We start from the raw sequence: 19,899 nt of genomic DNA, 5'->3' as shown, positions 1-19,899 counted from the left end.
CTTTACATGGCCTGGTATTCGGGCAGATTATCAGGAACAAGACGACTATCAGGAATTGGACAACATAGAACCATAAGGACAAATGCTCCAGAATTGCTATTACACGGGGGATGCAAGTAGTCACTGCACCAGACATGTCAGGAGACAGGACCGGTCCTCTAACTACACAGTGTAAAGGCTGCACCTGACAGACTGCAAATCGCCATATCAAGCCCTGTGCAGAGGCCGGGCATGCTGGGAGACTTCTGCTCCGGCAACTGGAGGTCTGAGTGTACATAAAAGTGAGCAGTTGACCTTCCCATCTATGCGATGGGTTTCACAGCAGGTAGATCACCAACCATGGATGACCCATCGGGGTAACTGGAAGGCACATAAAGACATAAAGCAGCGCTCACTGCAGACAATGGAAAGCATGGTCATTTTTACTCGCCCTTATGCATGGCCACCCGTGGTACTTCCAGTTATCCCTGGTCCTTCTATGTCCTCTGTCCGTGCACTAGATCACCACTGCAGAGAATACACCGCATGTGTATAGGGCCTCCCGCACACAGGCACGTGCATTCTGCCTCCTAATGCAGTACATAAAACGGACTGGTACTGCACCGTATAGCAGCCATATATTCCTGCGTAAGGTTTCCATTCATGGAGGAGGGTTTCTTTAGAAGCACCTGAATTCACAGCCCAATATTCCACATATGAAGGAGAACCTTACCACCATGGAAGAATCCACTGAAAGTTTGAGATCCTAAAGAAGCTTGATTGCATGAGGCCTCAACCAGAAGGTAAAGAGGATCTACCAGCAGGATCAACCCCAACAAACCAGTCATAGTGTGGTAGGGTAGATCCCGCTGAGTAAAATGATTCACCTGGCACTGTTACCGAGATAAGGCCATTCTTATTTGTAAGCAAATGAGCTCATCAGTGCACCGAGGGGCAGGCTCGATCCCCTGGGTGCACAAGACCTATACCACCCTACGGTATAATTTAATTTTTACTCTGCAGTATAAACCCAACTAGTCATTATGTCTGGGTTGACCCTGCTGACAGGGATTAGCCAGTTCTTCAAAACTGCTTAGGAGAAACCATTCGTATTAGATTGTGAGGGCTGAACTCTCAGCACCCTCGCCGATCAGCCGCTGGAAGGTGCTATGGCGCTCCAGCGAGTGCCGCACCCCCTTTACTTTTTTCCTTGGCACCATTATGTTACCAGTGCTTGTGCCGGGTATTGTAGCTCAGTCCCATTCACATTAATGGGACGAAGCCGCAGCAAAATATGATGCCAGACAGATCCTACTAAAAGTACTGAGCTGTGCCCAGTAAACAACAGAGGGAACTGACCGACGGGGGGCACCAAGAGTCAGACCCTCACCTGCCCAAGGTCATATTCACACGACCACCACGTCCAATTTCCACCTGCAAAAAATGAATACAACAGACGGCTTCTGTGTGCAACCGCTCCTTCTCCTCACTCCTATACACCGAATGGGAGATTTGTGGGAGGGTAAAAACACGTGCTACGAAAAACCAACCTGCGGCATAAATTGACCCATGATATAAATTTTAAGACCACCGAATGTCAACTTATGCAGTGAATTTCACCTATTGCAAGGCAGAGGACGAGACCTGCAGAAAATCCAAAGTAAGAGCTCATGCACAGAAACCTATTTTTTTTCCGTGCCTGTTCCTTTTTCTGCTGAAATGACTCAGTGTGCATTCCGTGTCCGTATGGCCATTCCACAAAAAATTATAATTACTCTTACAGGTAATTAGATTTTTCAGAGTCCATGGCAGCACCAGAAAAGAGGATCCTCCGCCCAGGACAGGAAACCCACAGATATTTAAGAAGGAGGGGGCTCTCCATTCTTCAGTGGTCTTCAGAGACGAAAGAAAGCATCCCCCGTTAACCATCCTTCTGATTCATCTAAATCCATTTCATTTAATTCATTGAAATTATAATTTTTTTTCTGCGCACCCTGTGTACCATAACCAAGACCCATCACCAACACCAAACCAAGGGAGGGAATATAAGGGTGCTGTCATGGATATAAAAAAAAGGGTTTGTAGCCAGCTCACCTTTCGATCCTGTGTGACGGTGCACGGGGCGGACTCAAGCCAGTCCAAGGTAGATACACAAGTAGAAAAAGGCTCCGGCACCAGAAGGACGTAGTGAAAATGCCGGTCTTTATTTTGTCACCACAATACAGGTACATCCAGCAACAGTGACACTGTACCCACTTTTCCCCACGATCTACGCGTTTCGAACAGTGTTCTTAGTCATGATCTGGATGATCATGACTAAGAACAACACTGTTCGAAACGCGTAGATCGTGGGGAAAAGTGGGTACAGTGTCACTGTTGCTGGATGTACCTGTATTGTGGTGACAAAATAAAGACCGGCATTTTCACTACGTCCTTCTGGTGCCGGAGCCTTTTTCTACTTGTGCTGTCATGGACTCTGGAAAATCTAATTACCGGTAAGAGTACTAAAGTACTAAGGGAAAGGCCTCTCTCTAGACCCCTCTGAAGAAACTGCAAAATCCTGGGAATAGAGAGACTATCCTGCGGGACAGGATCAATTCCCAGAAAAGCAAAGAAAGCCGCCCAGGTTCTAGCATAGATCTTGAAGGCCCTTTACCGAAGGGTGGATGACTGGTCCCTGGCTTAATAAGTCCGGGATCTCTGGTAGTACCCAAGGCTCCCTGACAGAGAGGCCTCAGCCAGGTGAACCAAGCACGACGGGGCCAAAAAGGTGCCATCATGAACACCGAAGCCCTGTCCTCCCTTATCTTCTTGAGAACCCTGGGGATTAACTGAAGAGGCAGGAATGCATAGGGAAGACCTTGGTCCCACGGCTGTAGAAAGGAATCTACTGACGAAGGAAGGTCTCTCTGAAAGAGGGGAAAACTTTTCCACCTTTCTGTTGGATCTTGTAGCAAAGAGATCCACCGATGGCACCCCACAAAGCTGTACTAGCTGGGAGAAAAACCCCTGATTCATAGACCACTCTCTCTGGTCTAGTTTGTGGCGACTTAGAAAATCCACCCGGCACGCTCCCTAGACCAGCCGGCGAGTTAACTTGGAGAGAAACGACCACCACTGATAGATTGCAGCATGGTCGTAACCACAGAAACAAGCAGTGTATAATGTGATGAAAAAAAGAATCCAGCCGAGGAAGCAATATGGACAATCACAATACATTAGTAAGTGCCTTGTATTCACTTTCTCTACATGATAAATGCCATTTGCTGAAGTGAGACAACCCCTTTAACTAATCCCATTAATTTATCCACTTTATAGACTCCGTACCGTTGAAAATAAGGTCTGTTACGACCGCAGCGCCCGGCTTCTTTACCAGTGGCTTCCCACTTTTTCCCCCCCACATCTATAGAAACTGCAAAACAGACAAGAATAGGACCCTGTCCTTTTCCGTGGGCCGGCGGAAGTGGCATACAGAACGTGGACAACACACAATGCAGGTTGGTTGCGGGGGCAAAATATATGGCCATGTGCATGGGGTCTTAAGCCGCTTTTACATGAGTAAGTTTTCCGTATGGGCGCAATGTGTCACAGCACCGACAACGAAGGGTGTGCGCAGGGGCAGCCATCCGGGGGGGTGGGGGTGCGCTGGGGCAGCGATCGGGGGGGGGGGTTGTGCGCAGGGGCAGCGATCCGGGGGGGGGGGGAGGTTGTGCGCAGGGGTATCGATCCAGGGGGGGGTGGGCAGGGGCAGCGATCCAGGGGGGGGTAGGGGTTGTGCGCAGGGGTAGCAATCCGGGGTGTGTGCGCAAGGGCAGTGATCCGGGGGGTGGGGGGCTGTTGCGCGCAGGGGCAGCGTTCCAAAAGGCACCACAGAGTGCACCCACTAATAAAAGTGCAAAGAACAGAACACTGATGGAAGAAAGTCACACAGAGGGCACAAAGGAGGGCGAATCGGGTGACTCCAGGGTCCTACACCCGTACAAACACTAACAGGACATTTACAGGGGGTCATCGGGCCTGTAAAAGTCACACACACCGAGACAGGCTTCCCGCCGCGCTACCGGAGCTAACCGTCTCACCTTCGTCCTATCCGGGCCATGACGGTTGCCAGGCCGCCGTTTCGGGCGTTATTGTTTTTCCTATCTCCCGCCCGTTGCGCGCGCAGCTCTGTTACGCCCTTTCCGGGTCGGAGGGCGCGTGATGACGTCACGGAAACGGAGAAGCTTAGACGTGCCAGACCTGGGGGCTGGGATGACGCGCTGCAGCCTCCAATCAGAGAGCAAAGCGGGGAGGCGGCCAGAAAAGGGCGCGCACTCTGAAAAGAAGACAGCAGCAGGGAGTGTGCGGCTGTAAGCGGCCGCCAGCAGCAGGGGGCGCCAGAGGCTGCTGCGCATTCTCTCTTCCCTGATATTTATTATTTGCCTCCTAGGTTTTTGGTTTTCAGATTATTATTTTTTTTTTTATTCATTTCGGTTTTTAATAAATCAGCCAGTAAATACGCTAAATGAACCAGAAGTCTAGTAAATTATACTGGCAGAGGTTTTGAGCCTCTTATGTTGGGGTATATTTACACGTTCAGGTTTTTTATGCAGTTTATGAAGCCAGAAGTGGATGCAAAATGTTTGTCCTTTATAATTTCCGATAGTGGACTTGCTGCACGTGAATCCACGCGGTGACCAATCCTCAGCACATACCGTACGTCCTGTGTGGACATAGCCTAAGCCGGCAGCGTACGTCTACTTGCGTTTTTTTCCACGCATGTTCTATATTCTGCCTTTGGGGCTTCAGTGAAAAACAGATTGAATCTGGATACAATGAGTTTTTCACTGATGATGGCCAGGAGATGTAGATTGTTATTCTTCCTTTTTTTTTTTTTTCACACGTGTGAAAAACACATCAAAACCTGATTGCAACCGCACATAAAAACACTAAACGCAATCGCAGACAAAACGGACTAAACTTGCGTGCAATACCATCCGTTTTTTCCTAAGCAGACCCTGACAGAATCCGTAACGCTCGTGTGAAAGAGGCCTTAGTAAATATGCCCCATTATGACTAGAGATGAGCACATTTCATATTCGTTCACGCTTCGTTTGGTGGTAAAAAGTGAATTGCGGTATTGATTCAGTTACCATGGACCATAACGCAATTCTATGACAGAATGCGTAATGGAATGGGCTGCAAAACGGATCCGTCCCGTTTCCGTTATGCAGGAGAGGACTGGTTTTGCAGCCCATAGACTTCTATTATGACGCAATAAATAATGGAATGCCTCTAAAGGCATTCCGTTACGCATTCCGTCATAGAATTACGTTATGGTCCGTGGTAAGGGAATCCATAACGCAATTCACTTTTTACCACCAAACAAAGTGTGAACGAATATAATATTTGCTCATCTCTAGTCATAATGGGGCATATTTACTAAGGCCTCTTTCACACGAGCGTCACAGATTCTGTCAGGGTCTGCCCATGAAAAAAACGGATGGTATTGCACGCAAGTTCAGTCAGTTTTGTCTGCGATTGCGTTTAGTGTCATAACGCACGTCACCTTTTACCAGTAAACGAAGCGTGAATGAATTTCATAAGCGGAAATTCGCTGATCTCACCACGCAGCAAAAACAAATAAAAGTTTTGTCTTCTACTGGGCAAAAACCATTTGTCCTATACTAAATCGATTGTGCGGATTACAAATCCAAAGTCAGAATTGTTGTAACACGTCACAAAATTTTGCTATGCATATGTATCCCTAAATGAATTAAGCACTTGGAAAGCATTGAATCATTTTGAACAGAACGAGATCAAAGTTTGCGTAGTAAACAGTGTATGAAAATGTAATGGAATAACAAAACTTCAAAAAGTCTTGTTTTTCACTTTAAAAGTCTTACTTGAGCGAGGCCCAGTACTGGTAAAAGTGCTTCAGGCATCTGCTTTTGCGTTTGTGAACGGTTATATTTTCCCGTTGCAAAAACCAGCAGTAGTCCCCCACCATGTTGGGATTCCAGCAGCCTTGATACCTGTTCTCCATTGTAGAAGTATCTTTATGGAACCGCTCTCTATGTTCGTCACTTACGTGTCCCAAATTGGCTGGGAAAAAGTCAAGATGGGAATGTAAGAAATGCACTTTTAATGGCATTCGGCAGCCAAGTTGCTCATATGCTGTAAGCATGTTGTCTACTAATTCAGCATAGTTCGCAGCTCGTCTGTTCCCAAGGAAGTTCTGCACTACTAGTACAAATGCATCCCAAGCTGCAAGACGCACTCGCTTTGTCAGATTCTTGCGCTGATCATAAGTAGTGTATTTGCCACATATGTAGCAGAAATTGTCTGGATCGTTAACGCATTTGCGTTTATTCATCTTAAGTTTCAAAACTGATAGCACTATAACAGATCACTTTATCAAAATCTGTCCAGCTTGCCTTATATACTTACTGCTGACATCAGCCTGAGCGCGTCCGAACAGGTCTGGACATGTCCATTGGAATATCTCCAATATAATGCATTAATATTATAACTGAATAGGCTTTGCATGTACTTAACCCTTTAAGGACCTCAAACATGGCACAAGCAGCGGGCGCCATAGCCACCGTGTTTCAGCTTTTTCAAATAGGCTAATCGCATACATTTTCCCTTTCAGGTGCCGTGGTTAAATGTGACCATGGCATCTGCGCAGTCCGGAAGAGGAAGTTGCGCACTTAAGCTCCGGTAACAGCGTTCCCCGGCTGAGATCGGCAGGCTTTGGTGCCTAGTAGATGACTATACTAATACAGGCCACTAGGTGGCAGTATTGTATTGGTATAGTGCAAATGAAGTGTTCAATGAACGAACACAATAGGCAAGCTAATGATTGCCAGTCATTGTCACCCAAGGTGACTTAAAAAAAAGTTAAAAAAATATAAAAAAAAAAAAAAGTTCAAATCAACCCCCATTTCCTTAAAATAAAAATACTTAAACAATAAAAACAAAAATACATCATGGGCATCGCTGCGTGCGAAAATGCCCATACTAATACTACAATATTAATGGCATACTGCAAATGGCGTAACGGGAAAAAAAGAGTAATAAAAAAGTCGCACACATTTCAAATTGGTATCACTGAAAAGAACAGATCATCCCGCAACAAATGAGCCCTGACACAGCACCGTACACATAACTGCAAGAAAGTTATAGGGGTCAGAATATGGGTATAAAACAAAAACCTTTTTTCCCCCTCAAAGGTTTACATTTTTTTTCAGTATTAAAATGCCAGAAAAATTATACAAGTGTGATATCGTTGGAACCGTACTGACCTGGAGAATAAAGATAACAGGTCAATTTTACCACATAGTGTACAGTGTAAAAAAATAAAAACCTTTATCAGAATTGCATTTTTTCCCAATTCTACCCCATTTGGAAAACAAAATCCCGCTTCCTACTACATGGTATGCAACCGTAAATGGTGCCATTAGAAAGTACTTGTCATGCAAAAAATAAGCCCTCATAAGGCTATGTGAATGGGAAAATAAAAAAGTTAGAACTATGGGAAGGCGGGGAGTGAAAAACGAAAATGCAAAAATGGAAAATACCAGGGTCCTTAAGGGGTTAAAATCTAGAAGTGTCAGGCAAATTCCGAGTTCATATTTGGAATCAGCGCGCTCACTTTAGTATAAATCACATGTTTTATGACAGGTCCAGATCCAGCTGTCTGCCTGATCTTCCCATGACCCAATGCGACTCCAAATAAAAAAATAAAAAAATACAGCTCGCCCACGAATAAGAGTACTTTCACACTAGCGTTTTCCAGCACTAGTTCTGTCCTAGGGGCTCAATACCGGAAAAGAACTGATCGGTTTTATCCTAATGCATTCTGAATGGAGAGCAATCCGTTCAGGATGTCTTCAGTCTTTTAGACTTTTCAGAACAGAGATAATACCACAGCATGCTGCGGTTTTATCTGCGTCCAAAATTCCGGAACACTTGCCGGAATGCCCATTGAAATGCATTAATGCCGAGTGTTCTGGCAAAACAGATCCGGCATTGCAGTCTGCGCATGCTCAGACCGAAAAAAAATAGAAAAAAAATAAATGCCAAATCCGTTATTCCGGATGACACCGTAGAGACGGATCCGGCATTTCAATGCATTTGTCATACGGATCAGGATCCTGAGCCGTCTGACAAATGCCATCAGTTTGCGTCCATATTGCCGGATCCGGCAGGCAGTTCCAGCGACGGAACTGCCAACTGGAATCCTTTGCCGCAAGTGTGAAAGTGCCCTAAGCTGAATAGGATCACTAGCACCCCCGGATCCTCATGTCTTGGAGGTATTGCACGACTCCAAATCAGTGCTGGAAGAGGCGGGCGTGACCCTGATTTCTGCTGACTCCAGGTGAAGGCAATACATGAGGGCCATATAAACTAGTGGTGTGGTGGAGGAGAGCTGTGTGGTCTGGTGAAGGACACAGAGGTAAGGGGTAGTGTGGGGTGCCTAGTGCTTTATTGCTCAGGAGGGGACTGGAAGACTGAAGCTAATAAACTAAAAGTAGTATGTGCCCAGGGATGGACTTACCATAGACCTTACAGGGAGATTTCCTGGGGGCCACCTGAGCCCTCCTCATGGCTGGCCAGTAGATGTTTTTGGGAATGTATTTTGGGATGGACTATGGTATTTGGCACTAGTGGGGTGGTATAATGTGCCACAATGTGGTGTTGCTGTTCCTACCTTCCATCAATTTGGACCTGACTACAAAATGGGACCACTTTAAGTTCCCAGTCTGCCCCTGTATGTGGCAAGTGAGGGTATGGTCAGATTGTTTTGGAAGCTCTGCAATATATGGGCACTAGCTGTGTGCACAATGTATAGTGCATGCAGATCCCTACAATCTGGGAGGTATGGAATGGAGGCATGGCTTGGAAGCCCTACAGAATGTATCTGTGGGTTTTCTGTCTGTGCCTCTGCACTGCAAATACATGCACTCACTACTTTTTTGCAGTGTGGATTGTGCCCCCCCCCCCCCCATTCAATTGAATGGGTCCACAGACAGCGGCCACATGAATTGTGCAACGCGGACCACAACTTGTGGCCCTCAGCATGGGTAAGTCTGGCACACATACATGTGCATGAGCCCTTATGCTTGAAACTGGCTGGATTACTGCTAGATCCCATTATAGTAAATGGTGATCTGTATAATCTGGTGATGCTGGATCTGGTGAACTCTGGCTGGCTGTTCTCTGCTGGAAATGTTTACTTGGCATATGAATGTGGCTTTAATTCATCCTTATATCTCTGGGGGGTTTTCTAATCCACTTCTGGCTTTGGCTGAAAAACCTGCAGGAAAATCTGCCCCTAAAAAATGTAGGCGAACTGGTTTATGGCGGGTTCACATCACGTTTTGTATCTGTTTGATGTATAAGTAAAAAAAAAAACGCACACCATGTTCTTGTATCCTGCAGTCTGGTAAAAAAAAAACTTTGGTGAATGGATGCCATTGTATGGCATCAGTCTGAGGCATCTGTTTAAGGCTACAGGCCAGTCTGCAAATTGCGGATCCGCAAAACATGGATACCGGTCGTATGTGTTCTGTACTTTGCGGACCAGCGCTATATAGAGAATGCTTATTGTCCACGGTTGCAGACAAGAATAGAACATGCTATGTAATTTTATTTTTTTCAGACCAACGGATGTGGACAGCGCACAGTGTACTGTCCGCATCTTTTGTGGCCCCGTTGAAATGAATGGGCCTGCACCTGTTCCACAAAATTGCGGAATGGATGTGGATCCATTTATACAGTTGTAGGAATGCACTGTAATGAATATGTTAAATTGGAAAGATGTGATGCCACCCTTAGTTGCCCATAGCAATTAATCAGATTCCACCTGGTTGCTACAGGCAACTAAGCCAGTTTTTCCTTGCACCAGTTTTGATAAATCTCCTTGTAAAGTTATAACCAGGCTCGAGCTGATCGAGCTTCGGATTGCAATGCTGTTTCCGCACAGTATTAAAATGCATGAGCTTTTTTGGGGGGTCAAAAAAAAACAGCAGCATAAGGCCTCATGCACACGACCGTTTTTCAGGTCTGCATCTGAGCTGCAGTTTTTGCGCCTCTAGTGCAGACCCATTAACTTCAGTGGGGCCGCAAAAGATGCAGACAGCACTCCATGTGCTGTCAGCATCCTTTGCTCCGGTCCGTTTTGCGGACAAGAACAGGCATTTCTACAATGGGCCTTCTGTTCCGCAAATTGCGGAAGGCACACTGGCTTTTTTTTTTTTTTTTTTTTTTTTTTTTTTTCGGATCCGTGGTTTGCAGTCGGCAAAAAAACAGCATGGTGGTGTGCATGAGGCCTAATACAGTACCAGCAAAGTGAATGAGATTTACTAAATCCAATGTAGACTTTAATTTCTTTTATTTTACTGGAGCAAAAACAACCTGTAGTGTAGATGTTATCTGCAACATCAACTTTGTGATTCTGCACCCTATATGTAGTGGTCCCACAGATGTCAATGGGGCTATTAACACGAACAGAAAATCTGCATTGAAAATATCAAAGTACTAAACTGCCGTAAATAATGTGGACTTGTATGCGTTGTTTATGAGGATTTGGTGCATGTTTTCTGCATTGTGTGCAGGTACCTTAAAGGGAGTCTGATATCAGGTTTTAGCATATTAAGCTGTTACCATTGCAATGCACAATAAACTGCCTGCTTTCCAGCAAGGGTCTTTTTCATGTTGTCATTTAGATGAAAAAGCATTTTATTTTTTTGTTATGCTAATGAACCTTCAAGGTGCCCAGAGGGGCGTTAATCCTCTCCTCTATAGCCCAGTAACGCCGCCCCCCCCCCCCCCCCCCCCCCCCCCCTGCAGTGCCCAGCCGGCCTTAATTTCAAGCCCAGCACGCCTCCTCATAAATTTCCTCCCACATCTGAGCGGAGCAGTGCCGCCCCCTCTGCTACGACATGTAATTTATTCAACAGACGAACCTTGCTTCATCCTTTCTTGCGCATGAAATCTCGCGCAGCTGGATCCTGAGGCAGTTGGCGATACTGCGGCTGCGTGAGATTTTATGCGCAATAAAGGACAAAGCAAGGTTCGTCTCTTGAATAAATTATGATGTAGCTGAGGGGCGGCACTGTTCAGCTTGGCTGTGGGAGGAAATGTATTTATGAGGAGGCGGGCTGGGCATTACTGGGCACTAGAGGAGAGGAATAACGGCCCTCTGGGCACCTTGAAGGTTCATTGACAGCGTGGGGAAAGAGAGACCCTTGCTGGAAAGGTAGTTTATTGAGCGTTGCAATGGTAACCGCTTAATATGCTAAAACCTGATAACTGATTCCCTTTAAGGCTAGGTTCTCATGGAGCATTTTGGGTGAGGAGAAAGTGTGCAGAATTATATATATTTTTATTTTTTTCTGCAGATCTCGCACTTCATTTGAAAGGGGTGAAATCCAGTCAGAAAAATCTGCAAAGGGTACATGATATTTGTTTAATCTTGTCCTGTGTATTCTGCAATGTGTACAGGTACACTATAGGTTCCTCTTCATGGGAGGGATACCTTACTTCTGTGATTTTTAGACCAAACTGTAAACCATAAATGAACCTGGAGCTCTAAATGCATTGTGAAGGCTATGTACTTGTTAAAGATAGCTGTCCACATTAGATGACTTGGGGGTGTTCTGAGGCAAAAAGAATTGGGCTTAAGAATTTTGGCATACAACTTCAACAATGGTATCTGGCAGTGACTTAAGGGCCTTTTACATGGGCTGAGAATCTGCCACATAATCGCTAATCTATCCTAATTCATTGACCTGAACCAGTTCATGGCCTTTACTGTTACAGCAGAAACCAGATCAGCTTAGCATTTTGGTGACTTGGCCTTGTGATAAAATAAGTAGGGGTTATCCACAGAGGCTGGTAACTGAGTAATGAGTGCAACGAAGGCTGAGTTTACACTTTATTTATTAGTTATTTGCTCAGTTATTTCCATCAGTTACTGTGAATCAAAACTAGGTGCGGGTAAAAAACACAAGAGGTGCATCTTGCATTATACCTTTACTGTGTAGGCCTCACTGCTGGTTTTGGCTCACAATAACTAACCAAATGTGAAGAGTGAACTAAACTGATTCCCTCTAAACCTGTCTATTCATGGTAGCTGAAGTGTGTTATTTTTCAATTTGGAAAAGGAATACATGGCCACTAGACTGTAGACATTAGGTGGTAAGAGTCTTTACTGACCTGAAATTATTGGTGACTGAAGAGTCCCTCAACTATAGCCTTCTCTAATGCACTGTGTGACTAGAAATTTAAAAGGTCCCCCTTTTCAAAGCAGAGTGCATGTTAACACCCAATCTTCCTAGTGAGAAGTGCATGCACACCTCCACTGGTTCCCCCTGAGCAACTGTTGGTCAACCCCCAACAAACCACCAGATCGCTGAGGCCCATGATTAGCTGTATTGAAAGTGGGGTGGGTCCAACAGGTGAGTTTTCTGGAACAGTCTGACCATGGTCTTTTTGACATGTACCCTAAAATTATTGGCCATTTCAACTCATCCTGCAAACAAAAGCCCTCATATGGCTAATTAGATAGAAAACAAGGGGTTGTTAATCTTTTGGGGGAGAGAAAAAGCCTTTCTACCAAGACCCCTCCACACACGTGTGACTGGACCTGCAGAGGGAAGCTTACTCGCCTGATCCACTCTGCTGGGTTTCAGCTCCTTTGGTCCATTGCTGTAGCTCCTAGCGCTGGTTCCTTGTCAACATCCTGTTTGGCTGTGATGTCCACAAGACCCACATCAATGACTGGCCACAGTAGTGGTGTCCTCCATGGGTCATGTCATTGAGTCACGTGATGTTTTGGACAGGACCCTGCAGAAGCCAAATGACCTGTTAAACAGGATGTTGACAGCTGTGGGCCATAACAAGGCATCCATGGTAAGGGATCAAATGAGCTGAAGCTGGCTCTGGGGAGCAGGTATGCTACCTCTGCAGCTCCGCCAACATTGGAGTTCTGGCAAAAGGCCCCCACAAAATAAAAAAAAGTGGTTTGTTATCCCCATCCACAGGACAGGGAATAAGTGTCTGGCTGGGGTTCAACTACTGGGTCACCTGCCGATCACTAAAAGAGGCCCTGTGTTATTTTAATGGAGTTATGGTCAGGCACTCGGGCTGCTACTCAATACAACTGTAAGGGACTGTCAAAGATAGCCATGTACAAGCACTTGGCCATGTCCAGCAGTCCCATAGAAGGCATGTGGCCAGCACCATTGTAATCATTCTAGAGGTCTGCCGATGCTTCCTTTCACCTTCTCTTCTTGGCAGGGGCACATGAACCCATTTATCTCCTTGGGAACATCTATGCTCACATGACACAAACTTTGAAAACTGCCCCATCAGAAAACACAGGGAGATGGTGATAATGTGTGGCTAGCATATCTAGAATAATTACTGGAAATCCTCATGCTCTTTCTCGGTTTTCTAGTGGTCTGGTGCTGGAAATACAAGATGTCTTCTGGCTGGGACAGCAGTGGTGCAAGCCTATTTGTGTCGAATGCCAATCTCACATTGACTGATATCATGGACACAGGATTTGTTGCAACAGTGAGGGGTAATTCCTCTCCATACCCTACACTCGAGCAGCTGGACCGCAGAACAAAGTCTGGTGGCTCCCCATTCTTTATCAAAGCATCAGAGGCAACAACATTGGCAAGTGGAGGAGGGAAGCTATGGCTGGAAGAAATTGGACCAACTGTTTGCAGATCTCCATTAAATCCTGATGGCCCAGTCTTTGAACAGTCGTCAATAACCTCTGAATCTATTAACCAATTTAATAACTCAATTGTAGGTGTCTTCTATGGAGCTAAAGTGTCTACACCATGTAAGAAAGAGGGCTTGGAGAACTCTGACCCTCTTGTAGATGTTACCATCTCAAAGCTGCAAGATCCAGAAGTGACTCTCAATGCTGTTGGACAACAGAAATCTGCCTCGCCAATGTGGGAAATTTCTGAAATAAACTCTGTACTGGAGGAGCCCACTCCTTCCTTAGATGTCTCAATCTCTGACTTGAGATTTCCATATGGGTCTAACGAATCTGAACCTCAAGTTCCTGCTCATTCATCCGCTTCTGCTCCCTTTGCTCAGTGGGTAGGGGTGAAGCACAAAGACATGGGACGCTCCTTCCTTCAACCATTCTGCTACCAGCGTCAACTGAGTGCAAGTGAGATCCAAATTGGTCTTGCCCCTCCACTCTGCTCTTATCAGATCTCTGCAGTGGCTCCTGATAAACCAGGAGAGTGGCAGCTTGAGGTAAAGGGAATACAGGCGCCCTAAGCTATTGCATATTTTACCTGTCTTGATGTAGGCTTTGTTACATGAATGGTGGATTCAGATGGACTGAATTGTACAATGAAGATTAAGACAAATTTAGACTTTTCTATGGACCACAAATTGGTAATGTAACAGTCTGCTGTGGTCGTGTGTATTTTCAATGTGTGGATAAATAAAGTAAAACTCAACTATTTAAAAATTAGTTGTACACCTTCTCTTCCCAAATGTTATCCCTCTAACTTAACACCCGACTCCTCTTGGTCACTTAGGTGGGGGTCAGGTGACTAACTTGTTTCATCCTTTAACTGAGAGGGTAAAATCTGGGAATGAACATCCTGTTGATGGGTGTTGCCTGACCTCTGCAGCCAAATATTAGCCACAGCAGTGACCTTTCACCCATGTAGTACATCACTGGGTCACATGCAGCATGGGTGACAAAGCACCTGCAGTGGCATGTGACACATCAACAAGATGTTGATTCCCAGCCACTCTGAAGAGATGTTTAGTCTTGGGATAGCCCCTTAAAAAGTTTTTAACTCCAAGCTGGTAAGTGACATAATGTCATTGGGATTCATAAAGTGGATGTTTCTCATGACATTCAGTATGGGGTTCCTAAACTTCTACTTGTGCACGTACTGTGGCTTTAACCAAAAATTGCAACTTTGCACCAGAAGACACGGATGGCATCTGTGTTGCTTTCATGCACCTATAAACTATAATGGGTGTGATGGACTGACAAAATGGAACGTGCATCCGTGCTAAACTGACTGTTCTAAAACACGTGGAGGGTGGCCATCGGGTCCCTGTGCTGCTGTGATGGATCTGTGAGATCCAGCCCCCTGGATCTTGCAGGAAGCGGGCTGTGAGGCCCCTTGCAGACAAGCGTGTCCAGATGCTTTCCGATGCATTGCGGCAAACATTGCACGTGTGCAATGTGTTTTGCATGCGCGTGATAAAAAAAACGGACTGGTACCCAGACCCGAACTTCTTCACAGAAGTTTAGGTTCAAGGTTGTGTAGATTGTGATTATTTTCCCCTATAACATGGTTATAAGGGAAAATAATAACATTCTGAATGCATAGTAAAATAGGGCTGGAGGGGTTAAAAAAGTTACTCCTTAATCCACTTGTTCGCACAGCCAGCATCTCTTCTGTCTTCATCTGTGAGGAAAAGTACCTTTGACATCACTATGATAATCACATGGTCAGTCACATGATCATCACCATGGTGATAGACCATATGAATGTAGTGACATCAAAGGTCCTATTCCTCACAGATGAAGACAGAAGAGATGCTGGCTGTGCAAACAAGTGGATTAAGGTGAGTTAAATATATATATTTTTTTTAACCCCTTCAGCCCTATTTTACTATGCATTCTGAATACAGAATGCTATTTTCCTTATTTCCATGTTATAAGGGAAAATAATAATCAGGTCCCCATCCCGATCGTCTCCTAGCAACCATGCGCGAATCGCACCGCATCCGCACTTGCCTGCGTTTTTATTTTTTCACGCGACCCCATTCATTTCTATAGGGCCTGTGTTGCGTGAAAAACGCACAAAGAGGAGCATGCTGTTCATGTGACAGCCCCATAGAAATGAATGCGTCCGGGTGCAATGCGTTCACCTCACGCATTGCACCCGAGCGGAAATCTCGCCCGTGTGAAAGGGGCCTTAAGTGTATTACTTTAGTAATGCACTTGCAACCACAGCATTACAATACAGAAGTATTGTAAAGGGGATCAGACCCTCAAAAGTTGAAGTCCCAGAGTGGGACAAAAAATAAAGTGAAAAAAGTTATAAATTAAGTTTAAGTCTTTTTCCCAAAATGGTGGGGGGGAGGGAAGAGTAGACATTGGGTATCACTGCATCTGTATCGACCGGCTCTATAAACATATCACATGACCTAACCCCTCGGGTGAACACCGTCCTAAAAAATATATACTTTTTCAAAGGTTTTTTTTTTTTTGTCACCTTACATCAAAAGTATATTTCCAAGTGATCAGTCATATGCACCCCAAAATAGTACCACTCAAATGTCATCTTGTATCAAAAAATGAGCCCTTACATATGTCACCCAAAAAAAGGCTTTCAGAATAGACACTAAAAATAAATCTATTAAAAAAATGCTTTATCTGAAACTAACCAAAAAAGTAATCATATTTGGTATTGTAGCGTCTGTAAAAACCTGCTCTATAAAAAAAATAGCACGTGACTTAACCTGTCAGATGAACACTGTAAAAAAAAAACTGTCCCAAAACTTTTTTAACCTTTCCTCACAAAGTGTAATATAGAACAACCAAAAATCATATGTACCCTAAAATAGTACCAACAAAACCACCACCTTATCCCGTAGTTTCCAAAATGGGGTCTTTTTTGAGTTTCTACCTGTACAGCAGTTTACGACCACTTATGGGTGTTTCTGTAAACTACAGAATCAGGGCAATAAATGTTTGTTTGGCTGTTTTTATTCCTTGCTTTTGTTACACCGGGGGGAGGGGAGATGGAAAATCTGCCAAAAAATGAAATTTCATTCACCTTTTCCTTTAAATCTTGTACACCTAAAGGGTTAAAGTTTAAAATCAGTTTTGAATACCTTGAGGGGTGTAGTTTCTAAAATGGGGCTTTTATGGGTGGTTTCTATTATGTAAGCCTCAGTGACTTCAGACCTGGTTTTTTTTTTTTTGTGGGTTTTGGAAATTTTTATTTAATTTTAAGATTTACTTTAAAGCCTTTTAACATTTCAAAAAATGTCATTTATAAAATGATCCAAACAAAGTAGACATAGGAAATGTAAAGTAATTATTTTATGAGGTATCGCATCTGTTTTTTAAAAGTAGAGAAATTTAGAAAATTGCAAAGTTTTCAAAGTTTATTTTTTAATAAATAATTTTGACTAAAATTTACACTGTCATGCCAAGTATGAGGTGTGACGAGAAAACAATCTCAGAATGGCTTGGATAGTTAAAAGCAGTTTAAAGTTATCACCACATAAAGCAGCACGGCAGATTTGCAAAAAAATGGCCTGGTCCTTAAGGTGAAATATGGTAGGGCCCTGAAGGGGTTAAATTTGACCCAGAGAATGCTGTAAAAATCCCCAAAACAATGGTGGAATTCTGTTCTTCCCCCTTTGCACCACAGAAATATATTGAACTTCTCTAGGCAGTATATGGATTATAGTGGTGTTCCTAAAAAATGGAGAAAAAAAAATAATTTGGCTGGTCCAGAAGGGAATAAATCTTCCCACCTCTGCTGCATCCACAATTAGCTGAAAGACTTCAAAATGTCACTGTTTCTTACCAGCCAGAATCCTATGGCCAGGTGTTACATGCAACAAGAGTCCATCATTCTTTTATTATAAAATATATAAATAATAAGTATATATGTTCTGTGATTACTCAAACGCAACCATTGATTTAGACGAAACTTGGTATACACATCCCTTGCTACCTTCGCCGGAACTACCTCCCAGATGCGGATCCGTCTCAGAAGTGCATTGCAATACCGGATCAGTCTTTCTGGTTGTCGAACAGAAAACCTGATCCGGTATTTATTTTTGTCACAGATTTAATGGTCTGCGTGGATGGAAAGAACAGACCTGGTTTGCTAGAACACTTGGGGGGCTGGCTCTAGCGTTAATGCATTTCAAAGGAAATTTATGCCAGGTCCGGCAAGTGTTCAAGATTTTTGGCTGGAGAGAACTGCAGCATGCTGCGGTATTTTCTCTGGCCAATAAACATAAGAGGGACTGAACTGATGCATCCTGAACGGAATGCTCTCCATTCAGAATGCATTAGGATAAAACTGATCAGTTTTTTCCCGGTATTGAGCCCCTAGGATGGAACTATATGCCGTAAAAGAAAAACGCTAATGTGAAAGTACCCCCTAAACTTGGTACACGTATCACTTACTATCTGGGAAAGAATATTGTGTAGGTAACATGCCAGTACACAGAGTTTGTGTTCTTTATGCGTGACCAAACAACTGGACCGATCTTCACCAAATTTGGCACACAGGTACATCAGGTGTCCAGGAAGGTTTCTCTCTAGGACATACCATTCCTGAGATTCACAACAAAAATGACCTACATTAGCCAATACAAGTGTGTCTTCATATCCCAACTGCCATACACACAGTCACATGTCCCTTATCAGCCAATAGAAGCTCGCAGGCCCTTAGTCTCCACATACACCCAGTTTTACTCCAGGTTTCCATAACAACCCAGCCATTTTTTTTGTCATTGCTGTAGGCTACACAACGACATAAGGCACAGCCACATGTGTCGCGTGACATTTTTTATAATAGTATATGGTGTTGCACTGCAACATGCTGCTACTGCAACAGTTGCAGAAGAATCCATTTTGGATGGATTTTTTTTGTGACTGTTGCAGCATGTCACAGTGCAACACCATAGCCTATCATTAAAAAAAATTGAGACAAAATGTTGTGTCGTTGTGTAGCCCTAGCATTAAAGGGGCAGGGCGCTGTGGAGGTCACGTCACTCAAGGGAGTGGGGTGCTGTGAAGGTCAAAGTTGGGCCTCTTTCAGAGTAATGGATTATATCTGGATGCATTGAGCGAAACACGCACCATTTTGCAAGCAAGTTCAGTCAGTTTTGTCTGTGATTGCAATGCGCTTGATTAAAAAACAAAACAAAAAAACCAATGTTTACAAACATCTCTTAGCAACCATCAGTAAAAAAACACAGTGCATCCGGACGCAAAGCGTTTTTCGCTGAAGCCCCATTCATTTCTATGGGGCCAGAACTGCGTGAAAAAGACAGAATATAGAACATGCTGCGTTTTTCACACAACGCAGAACTGATGCGTGAAAAAAAAAAACACACACTCATGTACACAGACCCATTGAAATGGATGGGTCAGGATTCAGTGCAGGTGCAATGCGTTCACGTCACGCATTGCACCCGTGCGGAAAACTCGCTCTTGTGAAAGGGTATGGGCTGCTGTGGAGGGCTCATTTTAAATTGGTGGGGGGGGGGGGGGACTGTGGAGTTCACTGTTATGGGGGATACTTTTGACATCTTTTAATGACACACACACACAAACATTAGATGAAATATACCCATGCAAAGCCGGGTCCTTCTACTAGTTATGATGATGAAATGCATCCCACGCGCTGCCCGCCCTCTCTGAAGTATTCATTAAACCGACCGGAAAATACTGGCCTGTCTGTGTTCTCAAGAATCACCCAAAGGACTCTATAGACGGTAGTGTGTGGGTGAGCAATACGCTACTTTGAAATGCGCTGATGTTTGTAATAGATCATGCTTTTCTGCTATTCTCTGCAGTCATTCATTTTAGAGATTGAGGATTTTGCTGAAGACTTTGTGCAAATCCCCTCTAGATGAAAGACTTCCACCGTTGTAATGGGCGAAAACAAATCCAACCACTCTGTGTTCCCGTGGATCTAACCACATAACACGCACAAGGGGTCAGCGAGCAATGGATCATTTGCATGAGAACATTATGTGCCTGAGGAACTTTACCACCGCTATTCCTGGCACAAGACTCCAGTACGGGTAGTTCCAGCCTGACGCTAATGCACTATGACATGCATCCAGAGTACAGCTGCAGGGGGCAGTGCCAGCCTTCCTCTGTCTAGCATAGCA

General features: G+C 44.4%; 2 protein-coding genes across 2 annotated transcripts in view; one reads left to right on the top strand and one right to left on the bottom strand.

Moving 5' to 3' along the window:
- The window catches only part of MYBL2 (MYB proto-oncogene like 2), a 37,265-nt gene extending 33,111 nt beyond the window's left edge, over positions 1-4,154 (bottom strand). The window contains exon 1 of the mRNA XM_044297152.1: positions 4,059-4,154. Coding sequence (XP_044153087.1) covers positions 4,059-4,078 — 20 coding nt within the window. The 5' untranslated portion in view covers positions 4,079-4,154. The remainder of the gene's footprint in view (positions 1-4,058) is intronic.
- A 9,313-nt stretch (positions 4,155-13,467) lies between these two features.
- LOC122941980 lies at positions 13,468-14,274 on the top strand. The gene has a single exon (XM_044299475.1). The coding sequence runs from the start codon at positions 13,522-13,524 to the stop codon at positions 14,272-14,274; it is 753 nt and encodes a 250-aa protein (XP_044155410.1). The 5' UTR covers positions 13,468-13,521.
- The last annotated feature ends 5,625 nt before the right edge of the window (positions 14,275-19,899 follow it).

This window comes from Bufo gargarizans, chromosome 6, assembly GCF_014858855.1.
Source record: "Bufo gargarizans isolate SCDJY-AF-19 chromosome 6, ASM1485885v1, whole genome shotgun sequence".
Classification (NCBI taxonomy): Eukaryota; Metazoa; Chordata; class Amphibia; order Anura; family Bufonidae; genus Bufo; species Bufo gargarizans.
Note: the sequence above shows the minus strand (reverse complement) of the source record. Positions and strands in the feature narration are given on the sequence as shown.